The 20,328-nt window shown below is 35.7% G+C and overlaps 1 protein-coding gene across 5 annotated transcripts in view; it reads right to left on the reverse strand.

Annotated features, from left to right (window-relative positions):
- Positions 1–20,328, reverse strand: part of HMCN1 (hemicentin 1) — a 448,248-nt gene that overhangs the window by 202,659 nt on the left and 225,261 nt on the right. For 4 of the 5 annotated variants that reach the window (XM_054449377.2, XM_063647964.1, XM_063647967.1 and 1 more), the window contains exons 16-22: positions 12,629–12,823; positions 9,400–9,495; positions 8,075–8,202; positions 6,166–6,310; positions 2,926–3,038; positions 820–979; positions 35–203 (exon numbers count right to left, since the gene is read on the reverse strand). In XM_054449377.2, the coding sequence (XP_054305352.1) occupies positions 35–203; positions 820–979; positions 2,926–3,038; positions 6,166–6,310; positions 8,075–8,202; positions 9,400–9,495; positions 12,629–12,823 (1,006 nt within the window). The remainder of the gene's footprint in view (positions 1–34; positions 204–819; positions 980–2,925; positions 3,039–6,165; positions 6,311–8,074; positions 8,203–9,399; positions 9,496–12,628; positions 12,824–20,328) is intronic. The other variant, XM_063647968.1, reaches the window with a different exon arrangement.

The raw sequence follows: 20,328 nt of genomic DNA on the forward strand, positions 1-20,328 counted from the left end.
TTTCATGTGTTGCAATTCATCCCAGATCTCCTACCTTGGAGAGAACGGTGAGATGAGCTGGGTTTCTTTGGCCCAAGTAATTATGGGTGGAGGTAAGCTCTTCACTTCACATGGAAGTGTTACCTCTTCCCCTGCAAGGACGGATATCTCAACAGGCTTATCCTGGGACAGTCCTCGTTGATCTCCAAACACTCTGGGCCTTACTAAAACAAACACATGTTTTGGAAGGGAAATAGTATATTGAAAACAAAGCACAGTTTAATTTACATTAAAATGTGGACTACTAATGTTCTTAAGTAATTTATAAAAAGATGCTGTTCAGGACATAAGCTAAAACTTTCCATTAATACATTTATTGTGAGAACTAAAAGAGAAATGATGAAAAACTTTCTCTAGTAAGTAATTCCTTTTAGAACACAACGAAGAGATCAGCTACAATGCCCTCTCAGAGTCTACCATCTGTAAAAGTAAACCCTTGAAGCAGACTCCTACCCAAGACATAGCTGAGGTTTGGCTTTGCTAGGAGTGTTAACTAACTGGTGTTACTGAAGAGGGTTGGGTGCAATAAGCATACTTCTTGGGAAAACATCATAAAATTTTTCCGAAAGACTATACAATTGCATTCCTTAAAATCAGAATCTAAGCAGAAGTGATTTTGGTTGGCAGTAAAAAATGCATTTCTGTAACAAAAAAATAGAAACTTGGGGGAGCAGTTCACTTTAGGGGTACATGCATCTGGTAACAGTATTGGGGAAATAACTGTGAGTTTTGGCACAGATAGACAATGTCAATAAAAACCATTCCTCCACCAGCTCTCACCATAGACTGTTAGCTGCACTTTCCTTTTGGCATAGCCGGCTGCATTGGTGGCGGTGCAGACATACTCCCCACTCTCCTCTCCTCCAGGTGACACCACATACAGACTGCCATCAGCCCCTGCTGAAAACTTAGCATTGCTGGTTGAAATCAGCTCTCCTTTCTGCAAAACACAGCAAAAAGCAAAGGGTTTTTTTTGTTTGTTTGTTTCAAGACCATAAAAGAGTGACGATGTCTGGAAGAGGAATAGAGAGAAAAAAACATCTCCAAGAGGGGAATAGAGTAAATTTTAAAATGCTAACTTGAAAAAAGTTATTTATGAGGAAAATCAGACAAATAAAAGTACTAAAAGTGGGCCAGGTGCGGTGGCTCACGCCTGTAGTGCCAGCACTTTGGGAGGCCAAGGCGGGCAGATCACAAGGTCAGGAAATTTAGACTACCGTGAAACCCCGTCTCTACTAAAAACACAAAAAATTAGCCAGGCGAGGTGGCAGGCACCTGTAGTCCCAGCTACTCGGGAAGCTGAGGCAGGAGAATGGCATGAACCTGGGAGGCAGAACTTGCAGCGAGCCAAGATCACGCCACTGCACTCCAGCCTGTGTGACAGAGCGAGACTCCGTCTCAAAAAAAAAAAAAAAAAAGTACTAAAAGTGATATTTCTCCATACCAAATCATGTCGTCTTCATTCCAGAGCTACTTAAGAAGGCAGAGAACAGTAATGACAAGGATGGTACAGTGAATGCTTATGCTATGCCAGACTCTGTTTCGAGCACTTTACCTGAATTAACAATTTTAACACTCACAACAATCTTATGAGTAGCAACTACCACAACCCTCATTTTGCAGTTTAGAGTATCAAAGCATGGGAGAGGGGAGTAGAGTAATTTTCCCAAGATCACAAAGCCCATCAGTGGTAGAGGTGGGGTTGAAACCCAGCAGCGAGGCTCTAGAGCCCAAGTTCTTAACTACTCTGTGCTTGGCCAAAGCACAAAGGTCAACCTGGAAATATTTCACTTTTACATTTTCCTTAAAATGCATTAAACTTCTACTCAGTGCTAGGTACTGTGCAGTTCAGGGATTAGCTTCACTGCTGTGACTTTTCTGTCCAGAATAATTTTTAAAAAAAGCTAACCTTTTAATTTATTTACAAATGTCAACACCAACTTCTCCATATTTCAGTGATTTTTAGATAGATAAAACTAGATGGTATGGCAAAACACTAGTAGTGCTGATTATACAAATGCCATACTTCATTAGCATTTCATTACTTTATATTTGCTGGGTTCAAATTCATTTACAGAAAATGTGCCATCTTTGTGGCTGTTTAAGGATGAAAGGACTTCCTCAGGAAATGGGCTTTTCTTTACTGCAAGAATACAAGTAAAAGCTGAACAACACAACAGGGATATAGAGGGGAATAAATTAGTTTGTGTATTTGTCTTACAATTTTTAGTCATACATAGAATTTGTGACTATACCATAGAACTTTATAAACAGGAAAATCCATGCAGTCATATCATTTAGAAGGAACCTTAAAAGGCCTTTAGTGAAATCACCTACTTGAGACTTGAATGGTATTAGCAACATTACAGTGAACACGTCCATAGCATAACCTGTGTGCCAGGAACTTTTCTAAGCACTTTACATCTCGTAGCAGATCCTTTTTAACCCCGTGCCACATCCCTAAGCCCTCTTCCCTCTTAATTTCAGCGCAGCTCTAGTGGACAGCTCCACACGCGCCACCAGGGTCATCCTTCTCGCACTTGAGTTTTTTTTTTTTTTTTTTTTTTTTTTTGGACCAGGGCCTTATCCAAAGCCCCAGAAGGCCACAGCCAGCAAGTGCAGCAGTGTAAGCTTCTCTGGGGGGTGGAGGGAATATGTCATGTATAAATACCCAACTTCCTGTCCATCAGAGGGAGCCTTCTGAGGTGCATCTATATGGTTTCTTGGAGGTTTCCTAGCACATCTGTCCAGCCACATAGGAAACCCTTTATTAACTTATCTTCTTTCCATGCTCCACTCCTGAGCCTCCTGCTCAAGACTGGGGATAACTTGCAGGTGAACTTCACACTCTGCTCTTCAGGAAATAGGACTAGATGTATCATTTACCTTGGACCAGATGACAGATGGTTTGGGAATTCCACTTGCTTTGCATGGTAAAGTTACTGGAATGCCTTCAATTGTACTGAGTATCTGCTGCCCATGTTGAATGGTTGGCAGAACTGAAAAGGTAAGTAGGATTTGGAATCTGAGCACCTGTTCTTCCATTTAACATCATCTATTTAAAGTTGAACATTTTCATTACAACATCAATGTTTGTAAAAATGAGCAATTATTTAACATTTTCTGATAAAAATTTAGGATAATCTCTGTAAAGGAGTGTGCTAAACAAAGACAATAAAGTAGTTATGATCTGAAAAATGAAATAAAAACTTAAAATCAAGTAGTAAGTGATATCTAATAAGCTGACTTTCATAACAAAAATAAGAGAGGACTGAAGAAAATTCATTTTTTTTTGCTGGAAACCCAAGACAGAATTGCACTCTAAGAGCTACACATTTAATGCATATCTCCAATAACTGTCCTTTATTCATTAAGCTGCAATAAGCTGACATAAGCCTATATTCAGAGAAATGGGCTGTTTAACCACTACATATTAAATATCTATCTATACTCAGGAATCACTTAGTGAGCTACTACATTTAACCTAGATAAAGAGACTTGTTTTGTTAAGAAGAATTCATTGGTAAAACTCAAATCTTAAGAGTTTTTATTTTATTTTATTTTATTTATTTAATTAATGAATTATTATTATTATTTTTTTTTTGAGACAGGGTCTCGCCGTTTTACCCAGGCTGGTCTTGAACTCCTGCGCTCACGCAATCCTCCTGCCACGGCCTCCCAAAGTGCTGGGATTACAGGCATAAGCCACCATGCCCAGCCAAGTCTTTTACATTTAAAAGACTAAAAGGATTCTAAGTCAATATTTTTCAGTAAGAAGAATAACATGTCTTTGACTTTAGAAAGCAACTGAAGAATTAACATGAGTAGAAGCAAAAGGAAAAGGAAGGTTAATCCCTCCATTCTGTGTAAATCATAATCAGAACCAACTCTCACAAACAGAAATCATCAATACTCGATGTTCTCAAAATGGTGGTGATTTTGATTAAAGAAGCTTGCATATATGAAAGTTCCTAACATAGTGAGAAGAAGACAATGAAAGCCCAATCTATAACAGGCATTTCCTTTCCATTCTCTGGAAAGATGAGACTGGAACTGCTCCCAGGAGCTCAATCACTCATCATTTCTCTTCCTTAAAATCAGATTTTTCAAGGATTATCATAACTACTCTGGAGAAGTTTTTTAGAACTAGAGACACCAGAAACCTCCGTGCAAAAAAATTCCTTGGAAGGCTTAGATTAGATATGCTACATACTCATATTTTCCTATGGCTGGGTTTACTCTTTAGATAATTTATTCTTAAAGAATTGGCAGCAAATCCCCAGCCCTAAACAAAATGCCAGGCTACTCCCTAAAGCAAGAAATTTAATTTTCAGAATCATCATGGAATATTCGTCTTTCAACTATGCTGTCAATTTGTGGCAACATGGAATAAGCCATTTTGATACAAACATACTGAGTTTGACAGCAATAAAGAAAAGTGGCAAATTTAGGCAACAGTTTTGAAATCTAATGACATTTGGGTGTGGAAGAGAAGTTTCTTTTCAGATTGTCAATCTATATAAACCAATATGACAATTAAACTGTTTTGTCATTTTAATTTACATTTATACTTGTATTCATTCATTATTTTAAGAATTGGATTCACAGCCTTTAATGAGTATTCTTAAAAATGGAGACACAGAATGATGAAGGAACAGCACTGCTAATTAACATAAATACAGAGGTATAGAGAGCTGCTAGGCTGCATCTCATCAATCTGCTAAATATCTGCTAGATTTAGTTAATGCCAAATGGCTGCACTAATTTTTTAACTCCATTGACTAAATTAGTTACTCATTTTGGACTAAATTGGACAAATGAATGTTGTGAAATGATCTCTTAATTTTTAATATTAAAACTTCTTGTATCACAATACACCATATCATTGGTTTGTCTGTATCCTCGCCCCTCTGATAGGAAAGACATCATAATTAATCCTGTCATTGTTTTCACTCAAGTGAAAATTCAGCCTCAGAATCCTATCCAACACAATATTCTACGCAGTTACTAGAAGTCAAAGAGAGATAACATGAGGGCATTCCTACATTAGATTCTCAAACTAGTCTATAAGCACTGTTCAAGAAATCTATGGTCTGGTCTTCTTGAAAAATAGTTACACAACCATATCCAATCTGTCAGTATGCATTTATTCCTCTAGGTTATAACTAATTTAGTGTTGCTTTAGTATTTCTTCAAAATAATAATTCTCCAAGAATATCTAAGGTGATGTGGTGGATACTTAATGTAAAGCTGAGAATGGTGGAAGAGGCTGTTTAAGAGAAGCAGACATAACAAAAGAAAATGGTCTGCATTCATTAATATTGTCAATAGACCAAACAAAATTGGAAAACTACTGGACTCTCCAATTCACACTCTAAATAAAGAATAAATCAACTACTAAAAATAAGTATTTTGTAGTACTTTCTTCCCTCAGATATTCAGCTCTGAACACAAAGCTATTTTTAATGAAATTTTTTTTTTGTTTTTTTGTTTTTTTTTAAAAAGCAATGTTGCAGAGTCTTTAAAGGAAGTATACAAAAAAGTTATGACAATTTCTTAATCTATGAAGCTGTCAATTATTTAGATGTAAAAAGCCGGTTACTGTTAGTCATGAATGGAAAAAGATTCCTTCTGGATTTTCTTATTTGTGACCTTTAAGTTATTTAACATGCAAGAAGATTGTTTGGAGCACATGAGGTGACCTTTAGAAAAGCTTAGGTCATTTCTAGCTCAAGCACAAAGGGGTCATTAGTAAGGACATGCTGGTTGCACAATCCAAAAAGAAAAGGCAATCTGGAGGGTATAATGAGTTCAGCTTGTCTGAAATTAAAATGTATTTTTAAACATAATTCTTTGAGGGCCAAGGTCACTTTTAACAATTAAGAAACCACTTACAAAAGCCCTTGGCCAGACTCAGCTGGTGACTCCCAAGAATGTCTTTTTGTGTACATAAAAAAGGGAAATCTGGAAACAACATTAACAATGTAGATATTGTTCAAGAAATAAGAAATAACAATTAAGAGAGATATCTAATTGTAATTAGAGGAACAGAGTTATTTGATTAAAATATAAGAACAACTACTTTGAGCACAGTTTGGAAACAATAACATTGGGTGTGTCTCTTACCATGCACAACTACAGAGGTAGTTTTGTTATTGGTCCCAGCAACATTACTGGCCACACAAGTATATTCACCACCATCCTGAAGCTGAACTCTTTCAATATGGAGGCTCCCATCACTGCGCACAGTGATGTAAGGATTTTGGAGCAACTTAAAGGGAAAAAAAAAGTAATATTTATTTAAAAAGAAAGGATTTGTGAGAGTCAAAAATGAATCTGCTTTTTTTTTTTTTTCCCAACCGGGTTACCAAAAGTCTATAAACAAAATATTTTAATGTCCTTAAGTGAAGAATGATGAGCATAAATGTTACCAAGAGTGTGATTGTACAATTTAATCCTGATATACCTCCAAATATTATACCTATTAATATTTATCAGAGAGTTAAGCACAAGCTAAAAGAAGAAAGATATAGACATGACTTGTTTAATGTTCCTGTAAATTTTGTCATCACTCAAAACCCAAATTTCACTATAATATTTACTTTTGGCTTAAATTGTTCTTTTCCAAGAAGGCCTTATTACCACTAGCAAGCCATTTGATATTTTTATTTTGGCACATAGGCACTTACTCATGCCAAGGGAGAAGGACTTAACCTCAACACCCACCCTTGTTAGGTAACAGATGCAAATATTAGTGGACAATATGTGACATATGAATTGTGTCAGGGAGGGCTGGTAATATTTTCAGTTAAGAATGATCACCTCTAAATCGGTATCATCCATCCACACTGCATATGATACTTGTGTGCTCAAATACTATCATTCTACAAGGGCATTTATTTTTAAGTGAGGTTTGCTAATTTTTCTCAGGTTTTTATGCAAATATGAAATTTTACATCTTCTTAGATGGAATCAATTCACTTTTTTTTTTTTTTTTTTTTTTTTTGAGACGGAGTCTTGCTCTGTCACCCAGGCTGGAGTGCAGTGGCGCGAACTCGGCTCACTGCAACCTCCACCTCCTGGGTTCAGCATATTCACTTCTAATCAGTACTTCAAGAAGAGAGTGAGTCCCAATATTCTGGAAAATGGAAAGAAAAATGCTCTGAACCAGAAGAAAATTTATTGCCATAGATAGCTTATTTACAGAAAAAATTTCATAGAACTGTAAACATTTTTCACATCTTTTCATAAAAAAAATTTTACACTGAAAAACAATGACAATATATATCTACATTTTTATATAGTTCATAATGAAAGATATGTTTAAAGCTAATAATAATAAAGATTGATATATAAAATGGAAGAATTTTATGGGAATATTAACGTTTAACAATGTACTACAAAGAAGAGCACAAAAATATTTAAGTGCTATGAAAATAACAATACTTGCTTCAGTTCTTCTATATTCTGAAAAAAGTTCACTAGTGACACTGAATTTAATATAAAATTATCAAAATTACAACACTATTTCTCCATTTTATTAATGCCAAAATAATATGAATAACAAAAATATGTCAATAAGAAAAGCTTCGTATACTTATAAAAACATATTTTTGTATATTTATTAAATTGATACTTTTGGTGATTGGAATACATTACTTCTTACTCAAGAAAATTAGAAATGTGGGCCAGGTGTGGTGGTTCACACCTGTAATCCCAGCACTTTGAGAGGCCGAGGTGGATGGATCACTTGAGGTCAGGAGTTTGAGACCAGCCTGGCCAACATGGTGAAACCCCATCTCTGCTAAAAAACACAAAAATTAGCTGGGCATGGTGGCAGTCACCTGTAATCCTGCTACTCTGGAGGCTGAGGCATGAGAATCCCTTGAACCCAGGAGGCAGAGGTTGCAGTGAGCCTAGATCCCACCACTGCACTCCAGCCTAGGCAACAGAGCAAAACTCTGTCTCAAAGAAAAAAAAAAAGAAAAGAAAAGAATATTAGGAATGTGAATGCATGCGTTTAAAATGTTCTTACCATAGCTGAATTCTTAATCCATCGACGTTCTGGAATGGGATTTCCAGCTAACAGAGTACAGGGCAAAGTAACCTGCTGTCCTTCAATAACATTGGCCACTGAAGGACTGATTCCAATAAGTGGAGCAACTAAATCAAGAGAGAGCACAGGCACTTTCAACTCTATTTCACCCAAAAGAAAGGTAAACCACTTCACAGGCCCCAAAGACTATTAGTTATGCTATAAAAATTTGAGTTTTCAGAAACAAAATATTTACATGAAAATGGGTATGATTTTGAAAGTGAAAATTAAAGTCTCCTTCTAAGTAGGGGGAATGCAAAAGGACAGGTAATACATTACTGCAGTAGTAAAGAAGGTAAAAAAGAATGCTTATGGCATGGAAGGCCTGAAATGTCAAGCCAAGATATTTGCAATGTATTCAGTAGACAAATGGAGAGTAACTGAAAGCATTTATAAGTGGAAAAGTGGAATCATCAGGATCATTTTTGGGGGAAATATTAATCTGAAAACTGTAAGTACACTGGAAGAAATGGGATCAATAAGGATGCTGTTGTAATAGCTCAAGCAAATAATACGAGGTTGACTCTCTTAGATGGAATGGTAAAGGAGTATTGTAAATATGCCCTTCTCTAAAAATTAATGAATAAATTTAACATAAAGTAAAATCCCTAAGAAATTTTACTTGGAAAACGTATATGTAGACTAATGAAGACATATTTTAAAAACTGTGTACAAGGGTATTAATGAGAAACATGTACTGACAGATATAAAAATTACATTAAATGCTATAATAATTTAAGCAATGTAGTACTATTTCAGAAATAGAATTCTAAGGAATAGACATGGGGTCATAAACTTACTATGTGATCAAATGGGTATTTTAGTCAGTGGGAAGAGAATACTCAATAATAGATATTGCATGAAATGTCTTACTTGGAAGTAAATGATATTATATTTTTACCTATCATACACAAAAATAATTCCATGTTGACTAAAATAACAAATGTAAAAAAGGAATCAGAAAAGACCACAACTCTAATATGTGTGGGTATGTGTGTGTGTGTGTGTGCGTGCATGTGTGTATTCATATTTAGATTTGAAACAATTTATTTAAATTGCCCTTCATTTTGGAGCAGATAATCTCTAAGGTTATTTCCAGGACTAACATTCTAAGAAATATGAAGTGTGGTAGGGAAGGGAAGGCTGGTCTAGTAATTAGTCATTTATCTTCTGTTTTTTTTAAGTGGCACAGGCAAGAGATGACATAGTAAAAGAAGTCTGATGTCTTTGAAGACCATGGTATGTAGACATTCAATTGATCTTACCAAGTCCGGTTACTGTTATTGTTGTCTCTGACTGGATCTTTCCAAACTGGTTTTCAGCTTCACAAATATAGGTTCCTTTATCACTTGCCCATAAGTCTAAAAGGAAGAACTCATTTACTCATCCAATACCATCTATGGAGCATTAACTATGTGCCAGAAACAGTGCTGGGATCTGTGGATGGAAAGTGTGCACTGCCTTCTGGTAGAGGAGGGGACATACATGGAAATCAGCCATCACACCACAGTGAAATAAGTGCTGACAAAGAGTTCCAGACAGTGAGCTCTGGAAGCAGAGACAGAAGTGACTGCATGAAAGGCAATTGGAGAAGGATTCACACTGAGGTAATATCTGAGTGAGTAGAACAGAGGATGGGCAGTGCAAATCTAATCGGTTACAAAGACAAGAGCATGACTAGAAAAATCATGGCCTGTACAAAGAATGGAAAGCTGCACCATCATTGGGCTCTGCACCACCACCCTGTTAGACGTTTGCAGGGGAGATTTTTTAGTTGGTGCGATGACTGGGGAAGTCTGCTGGCATTCAGTGGGTAAAAACTAGAGAGGTGCAACATGGGGCAGATTCGCAAAGAAACAATTATCCCAAGTCCAGCACAACTTTGAAGCTCCCACTGAAATGTGTGTATTTCATAACTTTGTTTGTAACTACATGAGTCTGCAACCTAATTCTGTATGTGCAGAAGAAAGACAGAACTTTGGCAATAACTGCACATCATCTTAGAAAATCACTTCACCAGCTTGGAGTTTTTGAGTCATCAATGCTATACTTCTGCATGAGTCTGAATTTGAACTATTGAATTCATAATGATGCCACAGAAATGTATCTTCATATTCTGTAGACAATGCCAGAGTATTTACATATTGAAATATGCATCATTTTAATATAAATTACTTTCCCTCATTTGTAAATGTGTTAGATATTAAAATAATTTTTATTATGTAGTTAGATCAAATATATAGAATTTTTCAAGATAATAAAATGATATTACAAAATATTTGTAATTAAATGAAATATGCATCATTTTAATATAAATTACTTTCCCTCATTTGTAAATGTGTTAGATATTAAAATAATTTTTATTATGTAGTTAGATCGAATATATAGAATTTTTCAAGATAATAAAATGATATTACAAAATATTTGTAATTAAAGAGGGTATTGGAGCCATGAGGATGGGGACTACTGAGTTATAGGTTGTGTGGGGATAGTCAGGAGACTGAAGTTGAAGAGGTGGGCTTGTACATTCTCAAGAGTATGGTTTTGTCTTGTGAGCAATCAGGAAGGAAGGAGAGGATTTTAAATAGGGGGATGGGTATAATCTTGTAAATATATGAACCAAAATAAGCAGTTTAATCTATTGATAAGATTTGAACAGAGAAAAGTGCAGCTTTCCAGCATCAATAGTCCCATACTATCTCAGATAAGGAACCATGACAAAGTTTCTACTCCTCTGCTAACCATATGCATCTAATTGTAGAACTGCATCTGGTAAATTAAGGCAGCATCCACTCTAAATAGCAAACATTCATTTGGAAATAAAAATTCAGCAAACCACCCAATTAATAAATCATACATTAGTTCTAACCAGGATATTTTTCATATTATGAATTCTTGGGCTAATTTGTGTAGAAATACAACATACCATGAGAACCAAGTTTCTAATTACTAATTTCCTTCCAGACAATTTAATTTCAACAATTAGGCAACTGTTGCTCAAGATATTGAGCTCTTTTATTCTTCCTTTTCTTTTGTCTCCTTTAATCAATTTGTTTTCAGGTCTCACTTTTTATCAACATCTGGGTTGTTTCTCATCATCAGTATTTGGGCTTTTCAATGTTCCCTTTCTCTCATCTCTCTTCCTATCTTGTTAGCGGTGTTGTTCTGAAACAGTACTTTCATGTACCTTTTCCTGCCTATCAAACTTGGAATGGGGCTCTCTAACTTCTAGCTCATCAAATCCATTTTTTCACCTGGACATTCAAGTCATGCACAATCTGACCCAATCTGATGTGTACTTCCCAGTAGCTCCTTTTATGGGCATCCACTCAGAGAATGGACTGCAAACTACCTGAGTGAGGGACCCTATATCTGACTCTGTCCACCACAGAGCTCACCACAGAGCTGAACACTGAAGCACTTGTTATTAGACAATTTAATTTATATCTGGAAGTTTAAGTGGCCAATGCACATTTAATATTGTTAATAAACTTGGGCCAGGCATGGTGGTTCACGATTGTAATCCCAGTACTTTGGGAAGACGATGTGGATGGATCATTTGAGGTCAAGAATTCGAGACCAGCCTGGCCAACATGATAAAACCCTATCTCTACCAAAAATACAAAAATTAGCTGGGTGTGGTGGTTCACACCTGTAATCCCAGCTACTCAGGAGGCTAAAGCAGGACAATTGCTTGAACTTGTCAGGTGGAGTTTACAGTGAGCCAAGTTCATGCCACTGCACTCCAGCCTGGGCAACAGAATGAGAACCCGTACCCACCCAAAATATAAAAATAAAAATAATTAAAATAATTAACTTAGCAATAACTGATTGAAAACTTTCTATAAAATACCCCAAACATCCCATTATTTTTAAAAACGCAATTAATTATCTAAATGCTTTTCCTCCTCTGGTAACACCATGCAATTATTCTTAGCATTATTTGAAAAAATAGAAGGTGCTTCCAAATATCTGAATACTGAATAGCTTATAAAATTTTTAGATAAGAAAGTATTTGACTTTTGTGGGGGTGGCAGGGATCTTTTGCTTCAGGTGGATATAGCTGTTAAAAAAGGAGTTTCCAAAGCATCCCTATGTTGCTATGTACTGTGTGACAAAATAAAAAAAGTTAACTAATAGTAATATTTTATCTTTCTATACAACAATTGTTACAAGAATCAAGGTAATGTGAACACTTATCTATGTAAAGGCTCAGGTGACTCTATTTGCAATAAGAAATGGTAAGATATGAAGAAGTCATATTGTTTCATAAGCCCTTATGATAAATTAATGACATACATTTGAATAAAATATAACTCATTTATGACAATTCCTGTATATAAAATGCCAGTACTATTTCAAAGTAAAATGCAATGAACATAAAATGTGTTGGCAAGATTAATATACTATTTTAAATAGCAATACCTATGTATAAAACATAAGTGTATAACATAAGAGTACATATTCATACAAAATATATTTCCTTCAACCTACTTAAAATAAAGAGAGCTCCTGTTCTTAGTTGGCTGATGGAACTAACTGAAAAAGGTCTTGAGAAAATTGGCATGTTGTCTGATCTTCGCCATTTGATTGCTGGTTCTGGATAACCCTGAACATAACAAGGTAATGTCACATTTGAGCCAATTTCCACAGACACGTCAGCAGGTTCTTGTATGAAAACTGGAGGTGCTGGAAGACATTACAAACAACAAAAAAGTCATTGGTATATTATACAGGCATATTAAACATAAACTTAAATATTAAACCATCAACTCATTGAATTTGAATTATTGTTCATATTATATTGTAAATTTACCCCGTTGATATTCCTCTCTTAGGTAAAAACAGTGGGTGTTTCTTTTTTGCTTTATAAATGAACAGAGACACTTAGAAGCCCAACCATTTCCTTAAGGTGATAGATGATAAAAAGCATGGGACTTCAAATTATAATTACCTTAAATAAAGAGATCTTTCATTCTAAAAATTTGTTTTCAATTTTAGTTTATGTCAAATTGCTCAAACTTTAAGACTATCTTATAAATAAGTTGGCTTTATAATAAGATATTTCTGACACTTTCCGTAACTTACTCCTTTGGTTGAATTTTTAAATTAATTTATAACAGAGTTCATTCTTCTATAATCACTATATAACAAGCTAACACTACTTACTCCTAAATTATATCCTTGTTCAATATCATATTCTTGCTTCTCATACCTTTCACATTTTTGAATTAGAGAAATTTAAATTTGAGAATAAATAATACGAATCAAAGTAACACAATGTAGTATTTGATAAAAACAGAATAGGAAGAGTTTAATATCTTAGAATTAAGAAATGATTCAGAAACTATAAAAATTATAGATAAGAGGCTACAGATATCCACATAATTCAGGTAACCACAGAGATCAGGGAGGAAGACATAGAAATACATCAGAGGCACATCTTGGAAAACATAGGAATCCTGTTTAGGGAGGATACTGTCAGCAAGTTCAAATAGATGAGGCTCTCAATACATCCTGGAAACTTACAGGTGATGAGACACCAGGCAAGAAGAAATATACAGGGTACTTTTGGAGGCAATGGATGAAACCTGCTCATATAGGACTCTAAGAGGTGTACCCTAGGGAAGGCTCCTTGATAAAGTCAAGGTTAAATCTTGCTTAGAAATGATAATTACCACTTACAGAGTCAGAGGTTGTGTTAAGTGCTGTCAATTACTATCTCATTTAATCTTCACAATATCTCTACGGGGTAGGTATTGTTATTACTCTGATTTTATAGATGAAGAAACTGAAACACAGATAGTTAATTTGCTAAGTGTCACATGGAGTTGAATTATGGAAGCAGGATTAAAAGCCAAGTCAATTCAACTTTGGAGTCACCATTCTTTGTGATTATATTAACTTCCCCTTTTCTATGGGTTCTCACAACTGCTCATAGTCATACTAGTTAGCAGACTCATTAATATTTCTACAGAGATCACTTTTCTTCCCATGGGAATTCTGGAGTTGATGTACAGTTGTCTCTCAAGTAGCATTAGTGCTTTTTTAGCATAGGTTAAAGAACCTCCTCCAACTTTGCAGCCTCATCTCCTATTATTTCCCTTTATAAATGTTACTACCTGGGCAATCAGCATCCCTTGTTCTTCTCCAAACAAGGACTGACCTTTCTCATATCACTACCTTGTTATTACCATCTCCCACAAATGTAATGTCTATTATTGATCTCTGGCTGTTGAAATATTGGCAATCTTTTAATCTGGTTTAAAAGGCCCCTCCTCTATGATGCCATCTCTTACCAGTTGAGATGAGCATGATTTCTTCCCTCTCTAAAGTTTCAGAGAACTCACTCTCTACCATTCTCATAGCAATCACCACATTCAACCTGTTGTTAGACTACGTTTGTTTTTTATTTCCTAGAGAGTTTATATTTGTAACCATATTTTTATCTTTTACAGCAGCTAACATAGTACTTTGTGCATTACTCATGGCCACTGGATATCTGTGAATGAATTTTTGAAATCAGTATGAAAACACTTCAGTAATAACTCAGTGTGTGTTTGTGTGTGTGTGTGTGTGTGTGTGTGTGTCTGGTGCATAAGCGTGTATAGCAACCTTGACCCAGTACATTGAACTTTCACATGGCAATTTCAGAAGCCCTCTTATTTATTTATTGAACCTAAACAAAATTAAATTCGGTTAAATACCACAATTGAACAATATGTTTTTATAAATAAATCGTGTATCAGTGTTTAGATTTTTCTTAATCCATCTATACGGAAATTTGACTTATAAAAATAATAGGTAAAATAAACATTTTTAAACATATTTAAACATAGTTAATAGAATAGCTCATAGCTTGCTTATTCTAAGTGATACAGTTTGGATCTGTGTCCCTGCCCAAATCTCATGTTGAATCGTAATCCCCAATTTTGGAGGAGGGGCCTGGTGGGAGGTGATTGGATCATGGGGGCAGATTGCCCCCTTCCTGTTCTCGGGATAGTGAGTGAATTCTCATGAGATCTGGTGATTTAAAAGTGTGTAGCACCTCCCCCTTTGCTCTCTTCCTTCTGCTCTGGCCATGTAAGATGTGCCTGCTTCCCTTTTGCCTTCTGCCATGATTATAAGTTTCCTGAGTCCTCCCTAGCCATGCTTTCTGTAGAGCCTGCAGAACGGTGAGCCAATTAAACCTCTTTTCTTCACAAATTACCCAGTCTTTGGGATTTCTTTATAGCAGTGTGAGAACGGACGAATACATGAGGTCTGTAAGACCTAGTTACTTTTCTCTGGATAAAAGGAAATCATTTATTCTAAAGCAGGTGGCTGTTCTGAAAAATGGAAGTTAAGTTTAAAAGTTTCCAGATATGTTAGGCTCAGAGTATGGGCACATAAATGCAGTGATGGACAGAAAACAAATTCCAGAACAGCACAAAGATATGCAGAAGCCTGGAGTCAACCAACTGCTTAGAAGAATACCCAGTTTACTGACACATTACAACACAGGCATCAGTGAAAATGAAGGCAGATTTCAATTTTCAGAACTAAGAAAGCCAAGAACAAACTGGAATAAAAAAGGATAAGCAAACCTCAATCTGTACCAACAAAACTCAATTAAGACAGGAGAAGTCATCCATGGTAAAGCAGCTTTGAGAACAACATTATGCACAAAACAAGCACAAGGTCAAAGAATATATGTACTGGTATCACAAAACAAGGCAAATGAGAATACCAGGCACTAGGTAAGCAGCCAAGGCAGCATCAATGACTAGCAAACCTCAAAAATGAAGCAACTCCTAATACAGCCAAGAAGCTTTTTAAATACTTCCTACTCCTGAATGTAGCCAACATGAACTCCAAGTGAATTACAGTGAGTAGATGGTAAATACATTAATGAAACTATGGGGAAGAAGAACAGCAGTGAGGATAGTATGGTGCACGGTGCTTCTACAGAGGAGGCTGTTTGCTTAGAGAGGTGAAGAGCACACTAAGTGGCTTCAAATGGCAACTCTAAGCTTCAAATAGCAACTCTAAGCTTATTTTACCTCCTCCAGTTAAAATATCCCCATGAACATAAAAGGCATAATAACATTTCCTATCTCATGTTGTTAAAAGAAATGATCTTTATTAATCATTTAGTATATAATAATCACTCAGATATAAACTCTCATTAAACATATTATAGAGTTAACTTGTTAAATCTCAACTGGAGTTTAATATATCTATGGTTAATTTCTGTGGTTAATGTATCTATGGTTAATTTCAATTTTGTCTTCTTCATAGAGTCTGTTAGGATGATGTTTGATCCTCTGAGATCCTAAGTATTTGTTTGCAAGCATCTTGAGATCTGCACAAGGTTAATGCCACAGTATAACTTTGCTGTAACTTACATATAGATATGGCTGTGTACACACATTATTCTGCAAATATAAAAATCACAAACAGATTGACCATCTTGCTGCAAAAATTATTCCATAAAATTATTCTAGTTCCCTTAGGGAAAATTAAATATATATATAGTCCATGTGGTGACTCTTGCATTATTTTATTCAGAGATTTTCTTTCCTAAAATGACTGGGCACATCGTTTTGGTTCCACCAAACCACAAAGCATGAAACCACAGTCTAAGACTCAAACCCTGTGTGGTATGGAATGCTACAAATAAAATCACTGCCAAGCCAACTTTTTGTTTGATGTAGCCAGTCCTCTTTCCTTCCAAATGACTTCACAATCCACTATCCCTTTTTACAAAGGATAAAAATCATTGGTAACTTTCCCTGTTGACCTGAAACGTCCATAATTTAAAACCATGATAATAAGTAATAGGAAAAAGGGCACTCACTATAAGAAGCTAGAACTCAAAAATCATATCAAATAGGCTTTTCATTATTTTTTTATCTAGTATTGTTGATATGAAGTAATATGCCCACAAAAACAATCTGAAAGCTCAAATAGCTAAATGATATGGATAAAAGCATGCTTTTCTTCGTAAGTCATAAGCTACTTAAATTTATGCCCAATAGTTTTGGAACTCAAATGAACAATTTTATGCACTACTAAGCTTAGTACTTAACTTGTCTCAAGCCCTTTCTTTAAAAAGTTAACTTGAATTGGTGACTTTCACATTAAAATCCCAATGCTTGATCTTACATACTAAGCTGCTATTATATAGGCATTTCCATATGATTTTTCAAGGTTCAAAGAATCAAAATGACCACTTAATTTGTGAAGTTAATATTCATTTACGTGATACATGTTTCATTAAACAGCTTTAGAGGAACAGCAGTAACAGCTGATATGCTGGGTGTACGTTATGACGATGTCTCGTTTATCTTTACAACCAACCAATGAGGTAGGTACCACTTAGATCATTATTTTATAGATGAGGAAAGTTTAGGCAGAAAACCCATTCTCTGTCAGAGTCCACCATTTACTTAACCACTACATAAGTTCTGGGTAAAGTTTTGATTTGATGTATGTTTACCTTTAAACCTAATAGTGATAACTATAATTATCACTACAACTGTGATTTGCATGGTTCTTAGCATTTACATATTACATCTGCTAGAATATGTAACAATAGTGTGATGTGAACAGACAAGGTCTATTCAACCTTTGTTATTCAACAAAACAAGCACAAGGTCAAAGAATATATGTATTAGTATCACAAAACAAGGCAAATGAGAATACCAGGCACTAGGTAAGCAGCCAAGGTAGCATCAGTTACAAGCAAACCTCAAAAGTGAAGCAACTCCTAACATTGTGAGCTACAGTGAGAAAGATCTAACAGCGAATATGGAAATAGTTAATGCATAACAGAAACATGAATGGTACTGACTTTAATACTAAGTTATTTGGCAATTGTGAACAATGGTCAAGGTTACAATAAACAAATAATTTGGCTTATGTTGATGGTCCTGTCAGGACAATTACTAGAATAAAAGTTGAAAAAGCCATTGTTTTAGAAAGGGTCACAGAGAATGAAGATCTTGAGTATAAGTGAAGATAAAACAAAATTCACTTCTGTTCAAGAGATAAAGCATAAATACGAAACATTTGTTAGGTTGTTTCCTAATCCAGTGTAAGCCACCCCAACACAGATAGTGTGAACCCTTATATGGTGTATCACTGGACGGAAGAAGGAATCTGGAAATTCCAGAAGCTAAAAGGGATTTTCAAGAAGGCAGCAAATAAGCAAAGAAGCACGTGCAAAAGATTCTTAAGATTTCTACAAACTAAGGGGACTGAGGGTGCAATTACCTTTTTGCTGGGAAAAATTACTGAGACTGTTTCTCTCTTCCTCTAAAGCTAGACAAGTCTAAAAGAATGTTGAGTAAACATAAAATATCTGTGCAGGAAGGAGGTAGAAGGAGAACTAGAAAATGTTGAGAATTACAATGTTGTACTCAGTATATTTCTTGTAAACAAGAATTCTCTATGTAGTGACCCTCTTTATTTGGGCCTTACATTTCTAAAAGCATTACTGTGCGTTATATCCTGCTTGCTAGTAGATTCAGAGCTACCCTCCACCCAGAGGTTTCAATCTTATTTTCAAGGCATCTCTCTTAATAACCACAGAGTTTAGTCATGGTTCAAACACGTCTTACAGTGTCCTAGACAGATTCTATAGTGGTCTTTGTGGTCATTTCCAGCTTTGTTGATTCTCCCCCAAGGGCGTAATCACCACAAATGCAGAGTGTTCACCAGACAGCTCAGGGGCAAGGGGATCATAAAAGATCCCAGAAAGCAAAAATTTAGCTTACATGAAACAAATATCAAGTTTAGCAGGACATAATTTTCATTTAAAGACTTAAAGCAGTAGAACTAAAATGTTTTGTGTTACTATATTCTAAGAAAAATAAAAAGCATTTTCTTTACAGTTCTAACTTTTGCTTTAAAAAAACAGTCTGGCATGAATATCATCATATACAAGTGAAAATATAGGACTATTGAATGCAATGTCATATTTTATCAGTTCTAAGTGACACAAATGTTAAATTATCTTAAAAATTAAACGCCAGTTTCTATTTCATACAAAGTGAACTCTGTTTTATGTTTGACCACAATGTAAAGAGATTTATTTTTTAAAAGAGACATGAGGTAGACAAAAAAGGGAGGACCAAACTTCTTGAGTAACCTACATACGGTTGTCTTGCATGCACTGTATCTTCATTTTGGGATTGACATTTTTTTGGTCATACTTTATTTTATACACTGAAGAGTAATTGCTATGATTTTTTTTAAGTAAAACACAATCTGATACCTTTGCTGTCATCAATATCTTCAAATTGTGATCTAGGGCCAAAGTATAATTTCTGGCCTCCAGATGCTGATACTTAGAAATTTGGTGGCAGAATGGATGACTCTTGGTAGGGAAACAGCAACTTGAGTTTAAACATCCAGGTTCTGCACCTCCCTAACTCTGTAACCCTGATCAAGTTGCTTAGCCTTTATAAGCCTCAGTTTCCTTATCTATAAAAAGGAGATAATTTTAGGATCTTTCCATATAAAAGTTTTTGACACAGCGAAGGGTACCTAGAAATTGGCCCAGTGTGGTGGCTCATGGCTGTAATCCCAGCACTTTGGGTGGCTGAGGTGGGTGGATCACGAGGTCAGGAGTTCAAGACCAGCCTGGCCAACATGGTGAAACCCCGCCGCTACTAAAAATACAAAAAAATAGCTGGGCATGGTGGCAGGCGCCTGCAATCCCAGCTACTCAGGAAGATGAGGCAGGAGAATTGCTTGAACATGGGGTGCAGAGGTTGCAGTGAGCCGAGATAGCACTACTGCACTCCAGCCTGGGTGACAGAGTGAGACTCCGTATCAAAGAAAAAAGAAAGACATGGGCAAGGACTTCATGTCTAAAACACCAAAAGCAATGGCACCAAAAGCCAAAATTGACAAATGGGATCTAATTAAACTAAAGAACTTCTGCACAGCAAAAGAAACTACCATCAGAGTGAACAGGCAACCTACAAAATGGGAGAAAATTTTCGCAACCTACTCATCTGACAAAGGGCTAACATCCAGAATCTACAATGAACTCAAACAAATTTACAAGAAAAAAACAACCCCATCAAAAAGTGGGCGAAGGACATGAACAGACACTTCTCAAAAGAAGACATTTATGCAGCCAAAAAACACATGAAAAAATGTTCACCATCACTGACCATCAGAGACATGCAAATCAAAACCAC

Source organism: Pongo pygmaeus, chromosome 1, assembly GCF_028885625.2.
Source record: "Pongo pygmaeus isolate AG05252 chromosome 1, NHGRI_mPonPyg2-v2.0_pri, whole genome shotgun sequence".
In the NCBI taxonomy this organism is placed as follows: Eukaryota; Metazoa; Chordata; class Mammalia; order Primates; family Hominidae; genus Pongo; species Pongo pygmaeus.